This window comes from Poecilia latipinna, unplaced genomic scaffold (genome assembly GCF_001443285.1).
Source record: "Poecilia latipinna isolate Pla-1442-1.1 unplaced genomic scaffold, P_latipinna-1.0 Scaffold24, whole genome shotgun sequence".
Lineage (NCBI taxonomy): Eukaryota > Metazoa > Chordata > Actinopteri > Cyprinodontiformes > Poeciliidae > Poecilia > Poecilia latipinna.
The window spans coordinates 711945-733970 of record NW_015112640.1 but is presented as its reverse complement, the minus strand read 5'-3'; the positions used below and the strand labels follow the sequence as shown (position 1 = coordinate 733970).

At 39.8% G+C, this 22026-nt stretch overlaps 2 protein-coding genes and 1 long non-coding RNA gene across 3 annotated transcripts in view; 2 read left to right on the top strand and 1 right to left on the bottom strand.

The window, feature by feature from the left end:
• Positions 1 to 2072: 2072 nt before the first annotated feature.
• LOC106950480 (uncharacterized) lies at positions 2073 to 4763 on the bottom strand. The gene is made up of 3 exons (XR_001425616.1): positions 4680 to 4763; positions 3510 to 3674; positions 2073 to 2868 (listed from the first exon to the last, which is right to left on the bottom strand). It is a non-coding gene; the product is annotated as an uncharacterized LOC106950480 (long non-coding RNA).
• emc3 (ER membrane protein complex subunit 3) lies at positions 4202 to 6838 on the top strand. The gene is made up of 9 exons (XM_015037368.1): positions 4202 to 4451; positions 4705 to 4864; positions 4956 to 5013; positions 5561 to 5654; positions 5876 to 5980; positions 6122 to 6203; positions 6321 to 6400; positions 6497 to 6579; positions 6667 to 6838. The coding sequence occupies exons 2-9, from the start codon at positions 4710 to 4712 to the stop codon at positions 6793 to 6795; spliced, it is 786 nt and encodes a 261-aa protein (XP_014892854.1). The 5' UTR covers positions 4202 to 4451; positions 4705 to 4709; the 3' UTR covers positions 6796 to 6838.
• Positions 6839 to 9450: 2612 nt separating this feature from the next.
• usp4 (ubiquitin specific peptidase 4 (proto-oncogene)) overlaps positions 9451 to 22026 on the top strand; it is a 21104-nt gene continuing 8528 nt past the window's right edge. Inside the window, exons 1-14 of the mRNA XM_015037354.1 lie at positions 9451 to 9661; positions 10698 to 10825; positions 10914 to 11044; positions 11130 to 11256; positions 11339 to 11484; positions 12723 to 12784; positions 12913 to 13059; positions 14202 to 14319; positions 14434 to 14607; positions 14697 to 14855; positions 15067 to 15291; positions 16768 to 16851; positions 16946 to 17040; positions 17127 to 17309. Of these exons, the coding sequence (XP_014892840.1) occupies positions 9510 to 9661; positions 10698 to 10825; positions 10914 to 11044; positions 11130 to 11256; positions 11339 to 11484; positions 12723 to 12784; positions 12913 to 13059; positions 14202 to 14319; positions 14434 to 14607; positions 14697 to 14855; positions 15067 to 15291; positions 16768 to 16851; positions 16946 to 17040; positions 17127 to 17309 (1931 nt within the window). The 5' untranslated portion in view covers positions 9451 to 9509. The remainder of the gene's footprint in view (positions 9662 to 10697; positions 10826 to 10913; positions 11045 to 11129; positions 11257 to 11338; positions 11485 to 12722; positions 12785 to 12912; positions 13060 to 14201; positions 14320 to 14433; positions 14608 to 14696; positions 14856 to 15066; positions 15292 to 16767; positions 16852 to 16945; positions 17041 to 17126; positions 17310 to 22026) is intronic.

Genomic DNA, 22026 nt, shown 5'->3' with positions numbered 1-22026 from the left:
TGTCATCTAAATTCCACAGGGTTTTAATATTTGCTTCAAATGGTATTTATTATTCAACACACACGTCTGTAGTCTTCAGCAAACTCAAGTTTTGCTCATGTTTCCCATCTGCAGCGGGATAACACACTTACTTTCTGCTTTGTTATCACTTTTTGGTGAGTAATATGTTTTAATGTTCTTCTAGACAACTGTGTGTGGGAAAACTTACTCTCCTGATTTTCAGGCGTCAACCAGATTATCACAATTAATAAAATAATCTCTGGCGCCTATTGCACAGTTCTGCAAGCATCCACACTAATAGGCATTACTAGTATTATCTTTGTTTGGCTGCCTTCGACGCAACTTAAGTGGGGGGTGAAAATAACTCAAAATCACAGATAGTAGACCAATAATCATGAATCTGATTTACATGTATATCTTTTTTGTCAAGAGATTGCTTGGTGCAGACGTCAATCTGAACAACATCCAGTAAATAAACATCTGACACAATAATGTAGTCTGACCCACATAGAGAAAATGTTATCCAGCATGGTCTTTGCCTATTTGATAAATCCAAGCAAGTTTGTTTGTAATTAAAAAAAGAAAATATATTTGTTCTCAGCTTTTATTGTTTAGGCTTGCTCTTCCTTTGTTTTTTCAACATTCCTGCCAATCCTCCTAAGGGTGAGATTGCAGAAAGTATGTAGAGAAGTCAGATAATACAACCTGTAATAAAGCCAAATGCCTTATCTTATGAATGCTAAGGTTTAGTAATAAATATAAACCCTTCCCGATGAATGTGCAGATGTTGAGTTGCTCAGATATTGAATTCAGTTTGTCTCTGTTTGGCCAGCTGGTCTGAAGGTTTAAGCAACTCTCCTCCATGAGACAAGTGCGTGTTCCTCTGTTTGAAATGTGTTTCTTCTGAGTATAGTCTTAGATGTATTTCCTTTTTGATCCCAGAGGAAGGAAAGGAACACAAACATTTTGGTTTCGGAGACACATAAAACTGTACAGTATGTTCTTAGGATCAAGGAGTTCAACCAGAAAAGTGGCATAAACAAGAACGCAAAGACGACTGATAGTTTGCTAGCTTCTGGTATAATTCATGCTCCATCTTTTAACAGCCTTCTTTTGGAGAAATTGTGGAGTCTGATTGAATTGGTTGGTTTGTTTAGTACAGACCCTTCTTCCAAAAACTGTTGAGTAGCTTTTCGCTGTTAGGGCTTTGGGAAGACAATTACATAACCTTAAACCAACACTTTGAAATTTTACTTACATTTGTCCATAGAGACAATGTAGATGCTTTTTGGGAAGCATTTTATAGTTAAATGACATTTGCCTTGACAAAAGACAAAATTCTCAAGAAAAATGTCTGAAACAGTCAAGTTAAGACTTTTGACACAAGAACACAGTCATAGCTCTCAGACATGGAGTCTGTTTTACTACTAGTGGTGTTGATGCATTGCACAATATGGATGGAATAATGAAGAAGAAAGCCTGCCCTCATACCATCAACTTTTCCTCATAACATTGAGGGAGGTGGAGGACACCTGGACACAACTAGATGTTTCCACTGGGCAATAACTCCTTAGACCATAATGGTTTTGAAATGGATGAATCTGTTGCAAACTACAGCTGTGGGGGAACCAAACAAAGCCTGTAAGCAAGCACATCATGATGAAAGTGATGATTTGATGGGATAATTAGTTCGAAACGTCCAGGGATGGTAGCTACAAAGTAATGCAATACAAATGGGGAAAAAAGAAATTGTATTGGAATGTATTGGAAAACGGGAACTGGAAGACTGGCACCAGCAGGAGAACCAGATAAAAATAGAAAGCATAAATATGGGAAAGAGTGATTACAGGGGAAAAAGCAACAGGTGAGTCTGATGAACCGTGGAGCAGCTGTGCAGGTACCATGACAACCGAGGAAACGCTGATGTTCTGAGAAAATGACACCAAGAGGAAGGCGTCATGAATTCTAGCAAAAGCCAACTAATAAGATACAGGCGCAACAGAGCAGGACGAGCTTTCTAAGTGTGATATGTGATTGAGAAATGCATGAGTCAACTTTGACACAACGCTTCACAGACAGAATAACGGCAAGTAATTTAATAATAATAGACACTACAGTCCTCTTTGAAACGCTGAATAATAAAAAAAAATATTTTGCATCACTTCACTTGTCCCAGGTGCACAGAAAGTTATTTCAGGCTTAATGGCCTAATTAATACTGATACGCCAATGAAGAATATCAAGTACTCCTGAAGAAAAAAAAGGTACCAAAGGTCATTTGGAGCAAAGCATCAGAATATTTGTGTTTCTTTCAATACAGTCAAAACAAAGTAGATCTGTAAAATGGGAAAACAACAAAAACAGTTTGCGCAGTCGGTGTATAACCTTTCGACAAAAATATGAGAGAAGAACACACAGGGTTCCACCTAGAGAAGCTTCATTGTTTTACAATTCACAAGGTGAAACGTAAGCAGAGAAACAACGCATAACACTGCAAGGCAACAGCAGGATTTTTGGGTCGTTCGACCAGCTCCATGGCTGCGTGGTGATGAATGCCAAAAGCAAGGACACAACATCTGTTCTGCATAAGACCTCAAACTGTGAAGTAGCTGTTACAGACAGGCATGTTCTAAGATTAAGAAATACCAGGATGTTGGTGTATTGATACACCAAGTCTATGCATTTAGGATACATATTTAAAAAGAAAAAAAACAAAAAAAACAGGCCATCTTTACTCTTTGTTATTGGGTGCTGAGCTGTTACGTAAAACGGCTTAGTCAACTGACACAAATTGTGGTAAGCTGAGCCGGAGCCACGCTGAAAACTGAGGAGACGTTCACAAGTGTGAAGGCGCTGGGCATGGTGCATCCTGTTGGAGATCGGAGATGTCAGGCTCTTACAACCAAACAATGTCATCCGCAGACAGGCGACCCTTCTGCTTTCTGACCAACTTAAACCTGATGGTGAAGATCTTAAAGTGAATACAGTGGCAGCAAAAAAAAAAAAAAAAATTTATTGATGAATCATAACTGGTTTCACATCAGGAGGGAGACTGATTATGTAAAACTCAGCCACAGAATATTTAGCAGAAAATGTATTAAAATAATTTTAAGATGATTAATTTGCTGCATAAAAAGAGAAGTTTCAGAAACAAAATTCCTTTCAGGACCCCGAAAAACTTTAAAAATGAATACTGCCCCAGCGTTTAGAATGAAAGTGAAAAGTTATGCATGAAACACTCCTGTACAGCACGGCCCTCTGCTGATATGACTTACAAAGAATGAAATGCAGGAATCTAAAGGAGACAATGACCTGGTCCCCAGCAGTCCTGTTTATGCAGTTGTGCTAAAATGAAAGCAGGTTTTAACTGCTACGTTACAGAAAACAATAAGCATTGTCTTCTGAAAAATACATTGATCTATACTGAGGCTTTAAGTGTTGAACAGATGGCAGAGAGCAGATTATTTATGGCTTGTTGCACATTTATCTCCTGCTGTTTGGTATCCTCACCTTGTGGAGGTCAGAGAGACACTTGTGACGAAGAAGAGCCTCTTTTACGGGGGACTGCTGGTGACACAGCAGGTGACACAAAAGCATCTTCTCCTGCTCCGGTGTTTCTCCCTCATCATCTGCTACTTTTTCCATGCTGCCCCCTTCTTAGTTTCTTTAAATCATCTAATGAGAAAAGTAAGAAAAAACATTATATTTTGAATATCTATCTATCTATCTATCTATCTATCTATCTATCTATCTATCTATCTATCTATCTATCTATCTATCTATCTATACAGATAGAGACATAGCATATCTTCTCTGAAAAGGAAATGCACTCTTCACAAAGAGCGGTTAGCTCCAAGCAAAATGATGCTTTAACCTGGTGTACCAGATGGTTTATTAGGAAAAAAAAACAAAAAAAACATCTGGGACATCTTTGAAAAAAATGTTCTGAAAAAGAAGAAGAGCTTTGAAATGAACCGATTTATGCACTGCTAAAGTATGAATGAGACTCACTTACGCCAAAGGTGAAGATTGTAGACCAGGGTGTGTGTGTGTGGGGGGGGGGGGATCTCAACTTCTACTGACTAAAATTGAAACTTGTCTTTTCCTAATTGAATGCAATCACTGAAGTCACACGTAGCTTCACAGATCTCCTTCATCACCGCCAGGTGGCGCTGCAGCGCCAGCGGGAGATTCTGTAAACGAAGAGCTGCAGAAGCAGAAATTTGCTCTCGTTCTTCTCCGCAGTCAGCAAAACGCAGTGTCCATAGCTGAGATGTAACGCAATTTTATAAAAAAAATATATATATATATATATATATCTAGCATATTTGATACCCTCACACAGCGGATGTGTTTTGTTTTTCGCCTCCCGGGAATAAAGCTCAAAGCGGGGGTCTCCTCTTCGGGAGGACTTGTTGGATCCCACCCTCCGTGACGGACATCAGGAAGAAGGTAGCCAGTTGGCTAGCGTTAGCACATTGTTAGCTTCTTTTTTTCTGTGGCTATTTTATAGTGATCTGAGAGACCTTCTGTCTAAGGGTTCATAGATACCTACAAGAAGTTAATATTATGCTATTTAACAAGTCATTTGAGGTGGAAATAAGGCGTTATTAACAGACAGTCCCTCCGGTTCTTTAATGAGGTTGAGTAATATCTGTCGCACCGTGACGTATAGCCTACCTGGCTCTGCTGTGTCTTCCTCCAGAGAGAATGGCCGAACCGGAGCTTCTGTTGGACTCCAACATCAGACTCTGGGTGGTTCTGCCCATCGTCTTCATCACCTTTCTTGTCGGCGTGATTCGCCATTATGTCTCAATTCTTCTGCAGAGTGACAAAAAGTTGACCTTAGAGCAGGTTTCAGACAGGTAAGCACACTGTACTTGTCCATACATGGAAATTACACAAGTTCAGCGAAAATGCAGTAATGTATGTTTGTGTGCTTTGTAAAAATTTCAGCCAGGTTCTTATTCGGAGCAGAATTCTCAGAGAAAATGGAAAATACATTCCGAAACAGGTAAGACATCAATCTTACCTAAGTGTTTAATATTCAAAACGCCATCAAAGCGAAATCATAAAAAATAGCAGTAACAGTCTTTCAATCGGCTCATATTATTAGAAAGTTCAACTGCCATACTTACATTTAATCAACTTTATCAGGTCATGTTTTTAAGTCAGAACTAGCTCTCACACATTTCACTTGGTAAAATGATGGTTAAATTAGTTGAATTTAGTTTAGGTTTTTGATTTGTTACAAACGTAAGAAGTTGTTCTCAGTTTATCTTATCTGCTTAAGTAATTTTGAAAAACATCTTTAGCGTCTTACTTAATGGGTGAGGTGTGGTTTTATTTCCGTTTGACCTCATAATTTTTTTTTTTTTACAACCTTGGAGTATAAATTATTTATAGGAAACTGTCTGCTGTAAGCAACAAGAGATTGATACAAAACTAATGTAATTGATGTAAGTAAAACTATTGGATGAGCTGACTTCTGATCTGGTCTCCTGTTCCTTACCATGCCTGTAGTTAACAACAGTATTACTGATTACCTCCCTGTGTTTTAGTCCTTTTTGATGAGAAAGTTCTACTTCAACAACCAAGAGGACGGCTTTTTTAAGAAGACGAAAAGGAAGGTCGTTCCACCGTCTCCCATGACAGGTACGCCCAGTGGATTACTGCGCCACTCATGGTGGTTGTCACTGGTTGCTGAGCTGTTAAAAAAATAAAATATATATGTGTGTGCGTGTGTGTAAACTGTAGTACACTCAGCAAATTGTTTTTTTCCCCCCCAACTTATTAAAAAACAATGGTGAAGATGCTAAAAAAATATATTTTGCACATCGAATTGGCGTAGAAAAATCAAGTCTCGTGTTTCCCAGATCCCAGCATGCTGACAGACATGATGAAGGGCAACGTCACCAACGTGCTTCCCATGATCCTCATCGGTGGCTGGATCAACTGGACCTTTTCTGGATTTGTAACAAGTAATATTAGTTCTTCTTAAAATGTAGCAGCTCCTGTTGCATAACGAGTTGCGCATCTAAACGTGATGTGCTCAGTTATGTGTTTTTTTTTTTTTTTTAGTGTAATAGATGTTTTGTCTTTGTGCTTGTGTTTCGACACAGCGAAGGTTCCCTTCCCTCTCACCCTGCGTTTTAAGCCTATGTTGCAGCAAGGAATAGAACTCCTCTCATTGGATGCTTCCTGGTAAAGAAATAAAGCTGGACTATCTGACCTTCACTGAAACATTCGTTTTGTGCTTATATCAAGCACGTGACCTTCTCGTGACTATCTATGTGCACTCTTTCTTTTTTTTTCTTTTAGGGTGAGCTCAGCTTCATGGTATTTCTTGAATGTCTTTGGACTGAGAAGCATGTACTCCCTCATATTAGGTCAAGATAATGGTAAGTGTAGTTAATGAAGAATCACTCCCATCTGCAGACAGTCAGGATTAACCATTCGCTCATGCTGATTGTAGCTCTGCCTCTGAATCCCTCCAGGTGCCGACCAGTCTAGGATCATGCAGGAACAGATGAGTGGTGCTGCCATGGCCATGCCTGCAGATACAAATAAAGCTTTCAAAGTATGTTTTATATGACCAATATAATGAGATCCTTTGGCAAGAAAGGACAGATTCTCATGTGATTTTTATTTTAATTTTTTTTTGCAGGCTGAGTGGGAGGCACTAGAACTAACAGACCACCAGTGGGCGCTAGAGAGTGTTGAGGACGAACTGATGAGCAGGGAGCTGGACTTTGATGGCATGTTTAACAAGGAGCTGCCAAGTGGGATCTTCTGATTGCCTGGTCTAAATTTAGTCATTGCAGGGAACCGTTTTTTTTTTTTTTTTTTTTTTTTTTGTGTTTTTTTTGTCTTTTCACAATGTGCGACGTTTACATGTTTATGGTCATTGTTCTTTCAAATATTCCTCTTCCAGTCCAGAAAATATCTTAACCTACTGAAACACTCTAGCTGTTTCATGTCGATCAAACACATTTTAGTTGCTATTTTATTTACAAGGACATATTTCTTATTAAAACTGCATTATCATTCTCTTGTAAGTGTATGCATTCATAATACTACTGGGTACAAATCCCTCCCCCCCCCATGAATAATTAGACTACTTCCATTTCCAATGCATCATGACTCAACAACAGGACAAAACAAATTGTACAGGTTAAACTATTTAATCTCTCCATGGTTTGATAGTAGAGCAGTTGTTCTGTGTCTACCTCTAAAGATTGGAAGCAGACCTAGGACCATCTGAGGTTCGCATGTTATAGAAATGTCTTCTGTTTTCTAGACAGTTAATTTTGTAAAGTTAAACATTACTTTGCATTTTTTACAGTCTAGAAATAGTTTTGATTAAAATTGGTTTTCTCCATTGCAGTGTACAGTTGCACATTTTTCTTTGAAAACAAGCAATTTGATAATTACAAGAATGATGACATGAGTGGCTTTTTTTCTGCATATTTCAACTTTTTTTTTTTTTGCTGGAACTTTCACTCTCTGCTGTGGAGTTTACAGAGAACGGTCTGAAGAAGAGACCATTCCAATTGAGCAGCAATGATTGGGCAAAATGTCTGGGTGTTTGAGGAGAATTGGCAGATTGGTTTGAAATGATAGGTCATCACAATCTCAAATAATCTCATCACACGGTATGCAGGATGCCATCTTTAAATCGAAAGGAAGAATGCAATCCTCGGCTCCTGCCTCGGATGTTGCCTGGACATTTACCATCTGCCTAATCTTTGAACTCATTCATTGAAACTGTATTTTCTGATCTATGTGGTCTTTTCCAGGTGAATCTATTCTGCCTTCAAGCAAATGTGTTTGATACGGTTCAGAAACTGAACCAGGGAAGTGTGGCAGAGGTTTTTGAGAGATCACATTTCTCATTTTCCTTGTAAAGGTTTATCTCGTTTCGCTAGAAAGGACGTGCTGATTCACGGTTGAACATCAGATCCAGGAAGAGGAGGCGAAATCTTCACCATTGTGGAGTAAATGAGCAGGTCATGAAGGTTTGTTTGGACCTGGACTATTGTGAGGATCTGAGAAAGGCTTCACTGCATATATCGAGATTTTATTGCTGCAGGATGTGGGATGTTTTTTTTAGGATGATCTGGTCCTGGTTTAACCAACGCTGAATCTGTCCACTTTTTTTTTTCTTCAAAATCAACTATCTTGATTTATGTATCATGTTATACATAGATCAGTTCCTCTGAAAAAACATACCTGGAATGTTGCTTTGACTCATTCATGAAAGTTTAATGTGTCCTTGAATCAGTCCCATTCAGGGACGCCTTAATCTGCTCCACAAATAAACTGCCTATTTCCACAAAGCTCCACCTTGGAGCTTCAGTTCCCAGTTGAGATAACAGAGCATCCCGCCCTTGTGCCATCCCCACACAGCTCCACCAAACTTCCAGCAGCAATTAGCATCTACTGAGCTCATCATACAAAGGGTAGTAAATGTTTTTAGCCAATCGGCAATAAAATTTAAGAACAAGGAAGAAAATTGGTTGTAAATGGCATCAATGGGCCACATGAAGAAGCATTGTTGAGTTTTGGAAAGGGTATTAGGTTCTTAAAGAGACAGAGGTCAATTTCAAGGAATCTGATGCAAATTTACCACAAGGTCCAATTTATTTTGAGTTGTTTTGAAACATACTGCATCTTTGTAACAACTGAAGGATAAAATAGTTACTTCATTGTAGTATAAAACGCCACTACATCCCCGGTAAATACTTATCTTCATCCCCCCTTTAAGTGAGCTTCCAATACTTTCTATCCACAATAGGAAAAGTGGGCTGTTTTGATCGTCACTGCGTCCACTTGCTCTTTTTAATTGGATTGTTTAACTGTTGCCTTTAGTTGCAAACAACCGGGAAATTTTAAGGACTTGTATTTTCACAAGCTTGGAGCATTTTTCTCACTCTAGTAGGTGTGACCCACAGAGCAGGAGGGACTCACCCAGAGCACCAAGAGGTCTCACTCAAATCCTTCAACTTGCCCATTTTTCCATGTTCAAATGTTGGGACAAAAATTTCTACTAACCAGTTAAATGATGAAGATATACTCTGTGGTACTGACTTAAGCTGTCATAGAGTCATAACTGTACTTTTCGCTTGTAATGATGGTTTATCCACATGTCGAGGTTGCTTGCGCTTCTTCTTGTTTGATGTTTTTTGGCGGTTGGCAAACAACAAAAATGGTGCATTACCGCCACCAAACGGTATGGAGTGTGGACCACAACGTCACTCAAGTATTAAATTCTGTTAAGTAACTGCGTTAATTTAAGATAATGAAATACTGATAAATTTTACTTTTCGAATTATTTCTAAATAAATCAACTGAATCTAGGTTGGTTGATCTTTTGGCACAGTTGCACTTTTATACCACTAGGGGCCCCGTTGCTCCTCCGTCTATGGATCGTAGAGGAAGAACGTTTAGCGAGACGCTCGCTCCTGTGCTTCAGTCCCTGCGCGTTCACGACACCGGTCCACTGGCTGCATGATGGCTGAGGGAGGCGGACCCGAGTCGGGTAGCGCGGCAGACTCTGACACAGAGCCGGTAGCCGCACAAATGCCTACCCCTTCAATAGAAAACCAAAAACAGAGTATTGGGTCACTTTTGAAAACAACTTTAAAAAAGGGCGACGAATGGTAAGGACCGACAACATCCAAACGTTGTTTGTCTTAGTCAGGGCTAGCTAGCATGAAACAGGAAGTGCTAGCATGCTAAAGCTAACAAGCAGCAATGAAAGCCTAAACTGAAAGCTGTTGCGCTAATGACAAACAGATTAGCATGCTAACTGCTAACCAGTCCGACCGTTCTGTTTTGAGACCTTTATGTGATGATCACAAACACTAATAATAACTTATAATAGATCAGATGTCCACTCAAACAACTTTATGTATTGAGATATTATCTTAACGTATATTTCATTATAAGTTGGAAGAAGCTAACTGTAGGGATAGCGAGCAGGCCCCGTATTTATCTGATAGGTTCTTCTTCCAGTCAAACCGGCTTTCTGACAAGACGAGACAGTTTTTATTCATATTTCTAGATCTGGCTGTTTCTCAGATCGAGTTCTTGAGAAACAGCCAGTGATTGCTAAAGCAGCTCAAGTCAAAAGCTGGTCAAACTACTTCATATAAATATTTCAATGGGAAATAGTCGGAGTAGCAGTTATTTACTTTGTCTTATATACTACAGCTAAGGAAACGTACGTTCTCATGAACCTTGTTACCTTCACAGCTACGGTGTTTGCACATTTATTTACATTTCCCTCTAAAACTATTTATTTTATGTGAATGTCTATCATAAGGCTCTCTATCCTTTTCAAAGTTTGTCAAAACCTAGTTTGTATTGGAGAGCATAGAACCATAGTTTTCTGTTAGAGAAGCTGCTACTGCTGAATGAACACTCAACGCTTTTCTGATTCAAGCCTGTTAACTAAAGGAGATGCTTTAGATGAGATTAAGGCGAAACTAGCCTGCCGTTACTATATATGCAAATGCCAAGGCAGTTTGCTGTTGCGTAATGTTCTGCAAAGGCATGAGGCTGTGTGGAACACGTCCTATTAACATCCACCTTGTCAGTTCTTCCCTTCTGTTTTAGTTTGGAAAAGAAAAACTGACTATTTTCTGACTGGTTGTGTGGTAACTTCTGACTTTTAACCAGTGTTGTCTCTCTTAGGTATCTTATAGACAGTCGATGGTTCAAACAGTGGAAAAAGTATGTGGGATTTGACAGCTGGGATATGTACAATGTTGGGGAACGTAGCCTCTATCCAGGACCAATCGACAACTCAGGGCTGTTCTCAGGTAAAACTCAAAAATAATTTTCTCTCAAAGCAAAGAACATGAAATAAAAGGTTCATTTGAAATAATACTTTTAATTCATGTTCTAAAGACCAGGAGACTCAGGCCCTGAAAGAGCACCTTATAGACGAGCTGGACTATGTTCTCGTACCCACTGAGGCGTGGAATAAGCTGGTCATCTGGTACAGCTGCCTTGAGGGCCAGAGACCCATTGTCAGAAAGGTGCTTTACTTTTTCCCTCCATGTCACGTTGATTTACGGCAAACCATTATCTGGGCTTTCTTATAATGTCTCATTTCTCTTCTAGGTGGTCGAACACGGCATGTTTGTGAAGCACTGTAAGGTGGAAGTTTATCTCCTTGAACTCAACCTATGCGAGAATGACAACATGGAAAATGTCGTCAAACGGCATTTCAGTAAAGCTGATACCATAGGTAAGAAGGACGTCAGGACTTCCAGGTGAACCGGGGGAAGTTTTCATTTCTGCATTACAGCATGTGATCCTTTTGTTCTCAGACACCATAGAGAAGGAGATGCGGACGTTGTTCAATATCCCTTCAGAGAAGGAGACTCGACTCTGGAACAAATACATGAGCAACACTTATGAGCAGCTGAACAAGCCAGACAGCACTGTACAGGATGCCGGTCTCTTCCAGGGACAGGTAGTTCACACTCTAGATCAGTGTTTCTCAACCCTGGTCCTCAGCGCCCCCCCCCCTGCTCTGCATGTTTTAGATGTGCCTCTATTCCAGAACAGCTGATTCAAATGATTGCATGACCATCAAGTACTGCAGAAGCCTGTTAATCACCCAGAGATACAATTCAGGTGTGTGGCTGAAGGGAAATACCTAAAACATGCAGGACAGGGGGGCGGTGAGGACCAGGGTTGAGAAACACTGCTCTAGATAGATTACTGAACATACTAACACACTGGAAGTATTTCCACTCCTTGTACTTGCATAATTCATTCAGAGGCGCTGCCTAAAAACAGGAACATCACATAGCCTCTAATGCAGAGCTGCCAGCTCTACAGGAAGATCCTTCTCATTTATTACACTAGGTAGTTCTTGTTCTTAACGATTACGGGTTGAATTGTGGTTTAAACTGCGTCATATGTTTACAGATTTATATGTGGCCTTGTGTCGTGATTGTTTTGTATAATGTTACAAATGTCGCTTCACTTTTATGAAGAATGGATACATGTTGAACTCGGTGGCGACTAGAGAAGTGTCTCAAAATGAAACGAAGCTAGTACACAGGGGCATCTCCACAAATTAGAAAAACTGTGAAAGTTCAGTTATTTCAGATATTCAAATCGACCTCATGCTTATTGGGAAATAATTACACACAGACTGAGTCAGGACATCTAGTGAACTGTCTGTTAATTTCAAATAATTTGGCGTACATCTAATGTGCTTCTGAAATCACTTTCTTTGGAAAAAATGAGTGTTGCATATAAAATTAAGTTTTGATAAACTGTACTCTTGTAATCTAAAGTAGGTTTTCCACGAATTCCAAAAATAATCCAAGTCTGTACCTTCGTTATACAGGGAAAACTGTTTTCAGGTGTGATGAACTCCTTAAATTCCCACAGGCCCCATTTTTTCATTTCATCAAGTTCCAAGGGGGGACAACATGGTTACTTTTCAAAATGCAAGTCAATAAAACTATTGAACGCCGCAAAAATAGTCTTCATGTGTTGGGAATGATATAAAGGAGTCGTGAGAATGTGTCTGCGAAAATAATGCACTTTAAATAATTCGATAACCACAACTACACTTAATAACGGCTTGGCAGCAGTTGACATATTTACTGAGTTCACCTTTAACCTGAGGTGTAACAGCCATAAATTAGAAATACGGAGCAGGCATGTTTTTATTCTGGTTGTTTTTTCCCACAGGTGCTTGTGATCGAACGCAAGAATGAGGACGGCACGTGGCCCAGACAAGCTTCGCATCCCAAGTAAGCAAACCTCTTATTTAAAATTGTGAAGAAATGTTTTTGTCTCCCTGGTGTTTATCATTTTTCTTGTGCATCAAGACTAATGGTTATAATTTACTTTCTGAAACGCACTTCTGCTCTCTCTCCAGGTCCAGTGCAACCCCATCTAGGAATTTTACTACCTCCCCTAAGCTTTCTTCAAATTCATCAGCTAGCATATCCCCAACAGTAACCAATGGTGACAGTAGCGGTAGCCCCGGATACGCTCTGAATAACAGCACGTCCTCTAACAACAGGTAAGGCGAAAAATTCTCATATATTCCTCTACTACTTTCTACTTTTACATGTATTTATCTGCTTCAGATACGCAAGGTGTTGGCCAAAACTGTCCATATCTATACATGGAGCTTATAATGCATTTTAGTAGAGCCAAAAGCACTACCATTAAACTTAATTTAATTAAATAGAACACCAGAAACAACACACAGTTAAGTCAGGAAACATCTGTGCATTTTTAACACACTAAGGCAAAGACTTTTTTTTTTCTTCTCACAAAAGTGTTTATTCTTGTTTCCTCAAGTGGTGACTTGACTCTTAAAGTAGCCGTATTATTTATAATCTACTTAGCTGCTTTCCGAGGGGAATGCTTTAGTGCTTTCCTGCAGAGCATCTTTTAAACACACATTTTTAAACATAAAACTTTGTGGACATCTGGAGAAATTTGGCTTGAAATGCAAATGTCCTACAGACATAATTAAATTAGAAAAACAAACCTGTTAGTTTGATTGTCTGACTGTTTCAATGCACTAATGAAGAACATGAACGTGATCTTCATCTGTTAGATGTGGGCACTAAAAACATATAAATGACACGTTCTGTTGTTAATAGGATTTTTACCTTACATGATGTTTGTATGTGTTTATGTTAATATAACTACAATTTTTCTTAACACTGGATCTCCTTTCATGCACATTATGTCAAATATGGTGTTTTAAAGTAATTCTGGTGGAGCTGGTGCTGTTCCCAATTCATACTACATTATTTTTATTTAAATAACATTTTATATCGCCTATAGTTATACTTGTATTTACTAATATTTGACACTTTGGATGGAGTAGCTTGTCAACAAATAAGCAATTTCCCCTTTGGGATCAATAAAATATATTCTGTTCTATTCTAGCCTCGCAAGCATCACTCAGCTTTGCATGGTTAAAAGGTTTAGATTGAACATGGTTTCCAACAATTAGTTCACTGACTGTAGCTCTATTGGCTAGAATAAATATTGATGTCTGTAAATTAGAATATTTTTGAAACATTGAATCTCTTCCATACATGACACCAACGTGCTATAGCTTGTTAGGCCGGGCTTCGAGAAGTGATCTGAGAATTGCGTGTATGTTTAATTCCACCAGCAGTAACAAATCCCTGCTCTCCACAGATTTGGGGGATATAATTCATATAGCTCCTCCTATAACTACAGAGAATCACAGTCGCAGCCTGGCCTGTGCGGCCTCAGTAATCTGGGCAATACATGCTTCATGAACTCTGCTCTCCAGGTAAAAGAACTCAAAATATTCTTTATAGATGTACAGCTCACCAAATAAGAATGTGATTTTCTTTTTTTAGCATTTCTGTTTTCATAATCTCCCTTCTTGTTCCTCTTCCTCCAGTGCCTGAGCAATGTGTCTCCACTCACAGAGTACTTCCTCACAGACCAGTACGAAGCGGAGATTAACCGAGAGAATCCCCTGGGGATGAGGGGGGAGATCGCCGAGGCCTACGCAGACCTGGTGAAGCAGATGTGGATGAGCCGCAGCAGTTACGTGGCCCCGCGTACCTTCAAAGTGAGCGACTTCAGACAAATCTCAGACAGGTTACCTTTCACCAAAAGGAAGCCAGACGGAAGCAGTCACGTGTGCGTCTCGTTTTCCAGACCCAGGTGGGCCGCTTCGCTCCACAGTTTTCCGGCTACCAGCAGCAGGACTCTCAGGAGTTGTTGGCCTTCCTGCTGGACGGACTCCACGAAGATCTGAACCGTGTCAAGAAGAAGCCTTACCTGGCCCTGAGAGACGCAGAGGGTCGTCCAGATGACGTACGCAGCATCGAAGCAGTGTTTAGCACTGCAAACTAAAATGTGTCTGTTTGTGGTAGAGCAACTGCAAAACTTCATGAGCATTTACAAAAAAAAAAAAAGTTGACTTTCTTTTAGATTATTGTATTTTTTATTAATTTTTTTGCTGTTACTATGTTGAGTTGCAGTTAATTGTCACACAGTAAAAGCTTTCATTATTGTTTGACTACAGATTGTTGCCAGGGAAGCCTGGACAAACCACCGCTTGCGCAACGACTCCGTCATCGTCGACATTTTCCACGGCCTCTTTAAGTCTACATTAGTGTGTCCAGAGTGCTCCAAAGTGTCTGTGACCTTCGACCCTTTCTGCTACCTCACGCTGCCTCTCCCTATGAAAAAGGACCGGACCATGGAGGTGTTTCTAGTTCAGTCGGACCCCCAGTCCAAACCCACTCAGGTATGGGAAAAGTCGGGCTTCGGTCTGAACTGTTCAGCACCTTTTGATCCGTTCGTTGCGTCTCGTCTTTTAACACCTGTTTTTGTGGTCAGGGCTCATGTATAAAAGTATTCACTCCTCGTTTAACGTTTTCAAATTTGCTCGTCTTGCACCTTTAAACTTCAGGCTACGCAGGCTGAATGTGATAGACCAATAATACGTAGACCTGCATTTTTACTGTAATCAGTGGCATTCACTGTAACAAAGGGTTACAAAAAATTTTCACAAGTCTTTAAAAATTCAGTACAGTCTTTTATTAATTGTGCAGTGAAGTTGTATGGAATAATGACATTAAATCATATTTTAATGGCAGGACAGTTAAGATTTCGTAGTTTGCAGTCTTGGAGATCAGAGTTTATCATCGTCATGCTAAATCAGAATTATTGTTAGAACTTTTTTCCTTTTAATCCTAATAAAGAATACAATAATTCCCCATCCTTTAGCCAACCCCTTTTATTTTAACGACCTTGAGTAAAATCTGATGCAAACAACTGCCTTCAGAAATGTCCTAATCAGTAAATGGAGTCCACCTGTGTCCAATTTAATCTCAGTATCCATCCATCCATCCATCCATCCATCCATTCATTCATTCATTCATTTTCTTCCCCTTATCCGGGGTCGGGTCGCGGGGGCAGCAGCTTAAGAAGAGAGGCCCAGACTGCCCTCCCCCCCAGCCACTTCTTCTAGCTCCTCCAGGAGCTGGAAATTATCCGTTGAGGCTTCTGAAGGTTTTTTTTATTTTATACGTCTCCAACAGATTTGGACAAAATGATGTTTTCTTGCATTCTCCTCAGTCATGGAACAATTTACTGACAGTTCCTAAAGTAAAAACACTCGCATCCAATACCAATTATAAGGGCTGAAGAAAAAAAAAAAAAGCTGTGTAAGAGGAATATTTTTGATTTGTGTGTCTGTTATCTTGACTTGTTCTGCTTTGTAAATGTCATTTTGACCTCACTTTGATTAAATGAGGGTAGAAAAATGCAGGGCAGTCATGGAAGAAAAGCTGCAAAAGACTTGAGGCTAGAGTGGAGGTTTAGCTTCCAGCAGAACAGCAACTCCAATCATAAAGTCAAGAGCTCCAGAGGAATGATTAAACTCAAAGGAGGTTTGATTTGATCAGACCTCCAGTGCAGAATCTGTGGAAAGGCATATGGAGGTCAATGTTCGGTTCCTCCACATTCAGCCTGGCTTAGCCTGAGGTAGAAAACGATATATTCCAGAAGACAAATTCTTTTTAATAAATACTAGTTTGGAACCCATGTATCCATCACCTCACATCCCAACCGCATAATCCACCCCAATATAATACAGTGAAGTTTGTGGTTGTAATTTAGCAAAATGCTACAGGTGTTTGGACACTTTTACAAGGTGCTATAGTCATGTTAATATGTTTATAGAAATATTTCACTCTGCTCTGTTTTCCTCGTTCTGCAGTTCAGAGTGGTGGTCCCCAAACTGGGAGCAGTGACGGACCTTTGCAGCGCCTTGTCCAGGCTCTGCGGGATTCCTCCTGAAAAGGTCAGATTTCCCACCATCTTTATTTCCTCGGATGTTTTTTGTTTTTGTTTTTTTGGTTGCTACTTTCAACCCGCAACCCTCCTTGTCCTCATAGATGGTGGTAGCCGACGTTTACAATCACAGATTTCATAAAATTTACAGACGAGATGATGCCCTCAACCAAATCATGGAAAAAGATGACATTTTTGTGTAAGTCTTGATTATTGAAAGGTGACCCCCAGAGATTTTTAGATTCTTACATTCGATCCGTGATCCAATGTGTCTCGTCTTTGCAGATATGAGGTCCAGGAGGAGGACAGTGAAAGGATGAACCTGCCTGTGTATTTCAGGGAGCGCCACTCCAAACACGTGGGCAGCTCCTCTAGCACCTTGTTGTTCGGCCAGCCTTTACTCATCTCCGTGCCCAGACACAACCTGTTGGCTGACGTTCTTTACGACAAGATCCTGGAAAGGATCAGGTAGGAAATGTGTNGGAGGCTCCTTTATTTACCATCCGTATCCCCGGTAGTTTTAGGCTGATCCGGAGTGAAGTGAAGGCTGCAAACTTTGCTGTGCGGCGTTAGCTGGTAGCGACAGATATTTACAAGCCAGGATCGCTTGGAAATTAACGAAAACTTAAAAGCCCATTATATTAGGAAGACAACAATGTTAATAGTATTGTTTTTTTGCATCTGAAATACGACTTGGTCTTTTCTACCAGTCAAAGCGGAAAAAAGTGAGCCGCATTAGCTCCTGGAGATGTGACGTCAACGCCTTAGGTGCAAAGAGCCCATTGCGCCCTCTAGTGCGCATGCGGGACACTTGTTTGCCCGTTCACACTGCAGAACGCATACAGGTCGCATTTACTGGCAGTGTGAACGCCCCCGCAAAAAAATCGGAATTGCCAAATAATCGGAATTAGGTCACTTCAGGCTGCAGTGTGAACACACCCATTGATACCATTGGGACTGAACATTCTATCTACCTCACAGATGTCAAACTCCAGTCCTCAAGGGCCGGTCTCCTGCAGTTTTTAGATGTGCCACAGGTATAAAACACTGGAATGCAATGGCTTAATTATCTCCTCCTTGTGTAGATAAGTTCTCCAGAGCCTCGCTAATGACCTAATTATTCTATTCAGGTGTGGTGCAACAGAGGCTCATCTAAAAGTTGCAGGACACAGGCCCTTGAGGACTGGAGTTGGTGCCCCTGATCTACCTTATTCCTTAAAGGCTTACTGGGGAAACGATTACGGGTCTTACTTCCGGCGCCCACCGGAAGTAGCAGTATTTCATTGTAATTTGAAATACTGCTAATCTGTATTCATGATAGAAGTTACATCTCTCTTTTCGGTTATTGTACAATATTTAATAAAAGCCTTCATATTTTTTCACAACAGGTAATTGCTGTTTTGGGCATTATATGACTGGTTTAACCCAACCACTATTACACATGGGATTATTGTGCCCCTTTAAAATGAAGTTTACTGAAAATTTCAAAATAAAAGCCTCAATATTCCTCTCAAGTTAATGCACTGTCTTAGGCAGTGCACTAATATTAGTCTTTTCCATAAAATAAAAATCTCCCAGGTTAGTGCACTGCCTTGCGCAATATTCCTCCACTAGAGTGAGACTCCAAACAGTTTTTAACTTGCCGTCATGCCCACAAATAAGGCTCTATTCAATAGAGCCATAGAGCCAATAGAGTCTATTAGTATGAAAGTCGGTCATGATGACACCATCTCTCTCTCTCATTGCTGCTTTTACTGTGAATGAGGTACAGATATGAATTGCGGTACTATCAAAGATGAGAAATAGCCCTCTCGCACCCTTCAAACAGTTTTCGAATACGTCTCACGGTTCCTGAATGGGAAGGAGTTGTTCGGACTGCTTTTTTCAGAGAAACTGACTGGGTGTCTCACAAAGATAGAATTCTTTCTCCACCTTTCTGTCTCACACACATGACAGTTGACTGAGGGCAGAGCTGCGCTTTAGAACTACAAAGATGGCTGAAGGTTAGAACTACATTAATGGCAGAACAATCAGTTACTAGAGAGGAGGGCTGGCAGTTTAGAACTACAATGATGGTGGAACTCTGAGTTACTACAGAAGGAGGCTGAGCAGAATGTTAGAACTGCAGACACGGCAGAATGTTTTGGGCATTATTTATAACTGATTTAACCCAACCACTGTTAGTGAGAGGATTAGTGTAGCCATTTAAAAATAAAGTTTACTGGAAATTTCAAAATAAAAGCCTAAATATTCCCCTCAGGGTCGTGCGCATGGAAGTGAATTAACATTAGCACAAACATTAGCATTTCACTGCCCCCCCATTAGCATTAGCCTTTTCCCTAAAAAAAAGCTTTTAGCTATTTTTCTTATTTATTAGCCATGCTTAGTATACTGATGGAGTAAGTCAATGTAAGACAACATGCTAGTGATGCCCCACATGCTAATGATAGCATTTAGGCTAATGTTAGCAATTTGGCTCATTTTAACTTGTACACTAATTTCAACATACTGAATGGCATAAGCCCATGTTACTCAACATGCTTGTGACTGCTATTGAGTACATTGCAACTTACTTTAGCATTGATGCTAATTTGTAACATCAGAATGCTGGGTTTCAACCGACGGGCACACTTTGGCAGGCCCCGTTTAAATTTCTTCAGAAATGTTCTAGTTTATCACTTATTATTAATAAATGTTCAACAATAATTCTATGCCCTCTCTATTATCTGATCATTTTGATGCCTCATAGGGCTCTTCACTGTACACTTGCTGTGATACAGGTACCTGCTCTTTCTTTTTTGATAAATGGATAAAAAAATATTGATCCTGCAGGAAAACAGCAGCATAGATGAAAGTTACAGAGCAAATATTTAAGTTAAAGTGACAGTTCTAAAAATACTGCGTTCAGAATTTGGATTAAATGTATAGCATCAATAATATTAAAAAAGCAAAATTAGGGGAGTTGCATAACTCCCTCAATTACGTAACGAGGTCTGTAACCTAGAGCGGGAGCCCATAGGTTACAGACTTTGACTCAGCTGTTTTGAATTCAACTGTCATCCTCGGTTCCTTTGCTGCATGTTGAATGGAAAATTCCTCTGTTACAGTATTGATAATAATTGAGCTAAAATGAGGAGAACAGTATGGCTATGCAGAAAGAAAAGAAACATAACATGTCTGCTATAATGAACAGTGATTTTATCTGAACCCTATATGAAACCATAACACCTATCCATAGGTGAGTTCTTCTCTGCTGACAGATTAAACCAACCCTACAGTCCAGGTTTCTCCTATAGCTCCCTCTTCTTCTTAACCTCCTAGCTAGTCTCTAGCTAAGAATTTGACAAGGCTGCCTGCATGGTTCAACAAAGTTTCTGTTGAGATATAATATAGTTTCCTAAGTATGATGTGGCAGAGGACACAAGTGGAACTGCTCTAATACAGAGTCACCTGGCTGTGGGTAGATCTCTGATGCTTTGTGTCTTTGAACCCTGCTAATGAATATCTGAGCCCTGCTGAGACTCATTGTAATCCCCCTTAATTTTTTATTCATATGCTGTTTTCCTAGCCTATATGAGTGAATATATATGTGTAAAAAAAAAAAAAAACAGAGAGCATGTGAGAAGGAAAACATGTTTGTTCTTGTGAAAGTATTGGAATGTGGCTTGTCTGGGTGTTCGTGAATAACTCATTGAGGAATGTTTGTGTTGTTGACTCACTCAGTCTGAATTGAGGGCGTTCTTACCGCCCTGAATAGACAGGCTGATTCTCTTAAAAACTCTGTGGATCCCCATCCAACCTGACTCACTGCATTCAAGAACCACCAGACTTTTAAATGTCCTTTACATTTTGGGCAGTTTATAACTGAACTGGACAACAATTTTGTCTGTTTGATGCAGCTTACTGGCAAAATAATGTATTCAGTTCTAGTTGCTACCTAAATAAATCACCAGCTATATCTCAGCTAGAGAGGAAATCTGTGGGTGAGATGGTTTCAGAGTATATATTTAAGTTGCATCATGACAAACAGAATATTCTAATAATTTGGACTCAGGATTTCATGGACTGGTTCTGGCTCAACATGGGGGATACCAAGGAGCTGGTGGTGGATTTCTGGAGGTGCAGACTCACCTCACTGACTCTGCTGAACATCCAGGGAACTGACATTGAAATAGAAGATTCTTAAAAGTACCTGCATGTTCACCTAGATTGGAGTCATTACAATGAAAAGGTCAGGTTAGGGTCTACCTGAAGAGAACCTTGAGGTTTTTTGGAGTACTGAAACCTTTTTTGACTCATCTGTATGTTGGAGCAGACGCATCTGCATCTAAGAGGAAGCAATTATAAGCTCATCAGAAAGGCCAGCCCTGTCCTAGGATGCTCCCTCAACCCATTGTGGGTCCTAACAAACTTAAGAAGTTTTCCTTTTCTTGTAAATAAGTCTACTCTTGTTTTTTAAATACAGAAATATACATTTTGCACATTTTCTTTTCTACTGTGTTGCACATTTCTTTGAATATGAGTATGCCATTTTAATACTGGAACTAGGGCTGTAGTGATACAGTAATCTTACGATACGATACATGATATTCTGTCCACGATACGATATATATTGCGATATTCATCAAACGATACAATTCAATACACTTTTGCGATTTTCTGAAAGATTTTAGAGGGACAGTGATTTTGGTGACATTTTGTGACTGTTATAGAGTTGGATTGAATTAATTTAACTGAAAACTGTTTAAAAGCACCAACTACACTATACCTGGCTCTGGTTGGACATGGACACAGACTTAAAGTCGACAGCTGGACAAAAAGAATCAAAGTGGAGAGAAAACATGTTTCTTTTAATTGAAACAGTACAAACTAGCTTACATGGATTTATAAAGTAAATAAAGTGCACCAAGCACCCTGCTCTGAATAGTTTGATACCTTTTTAACCTTGACACTTAACATCTGAAGGAATCACTCTAAGCCTGCTGACCTAATCACTCTCTTGGCGAAGCAAGCAGTGAGTGAGCAAGATGACAGTTGGATGTTGCAATACTTGCGGATGAATATCGATTTTTTTTCTAGGAAAGAAAATATCGATATATATCGCGATATCGATATTATCCTACAGCCCTAATGTTGATAGAGAGGAAACATGACACTTTAAAGACAAATTACCAGAGCTATGATC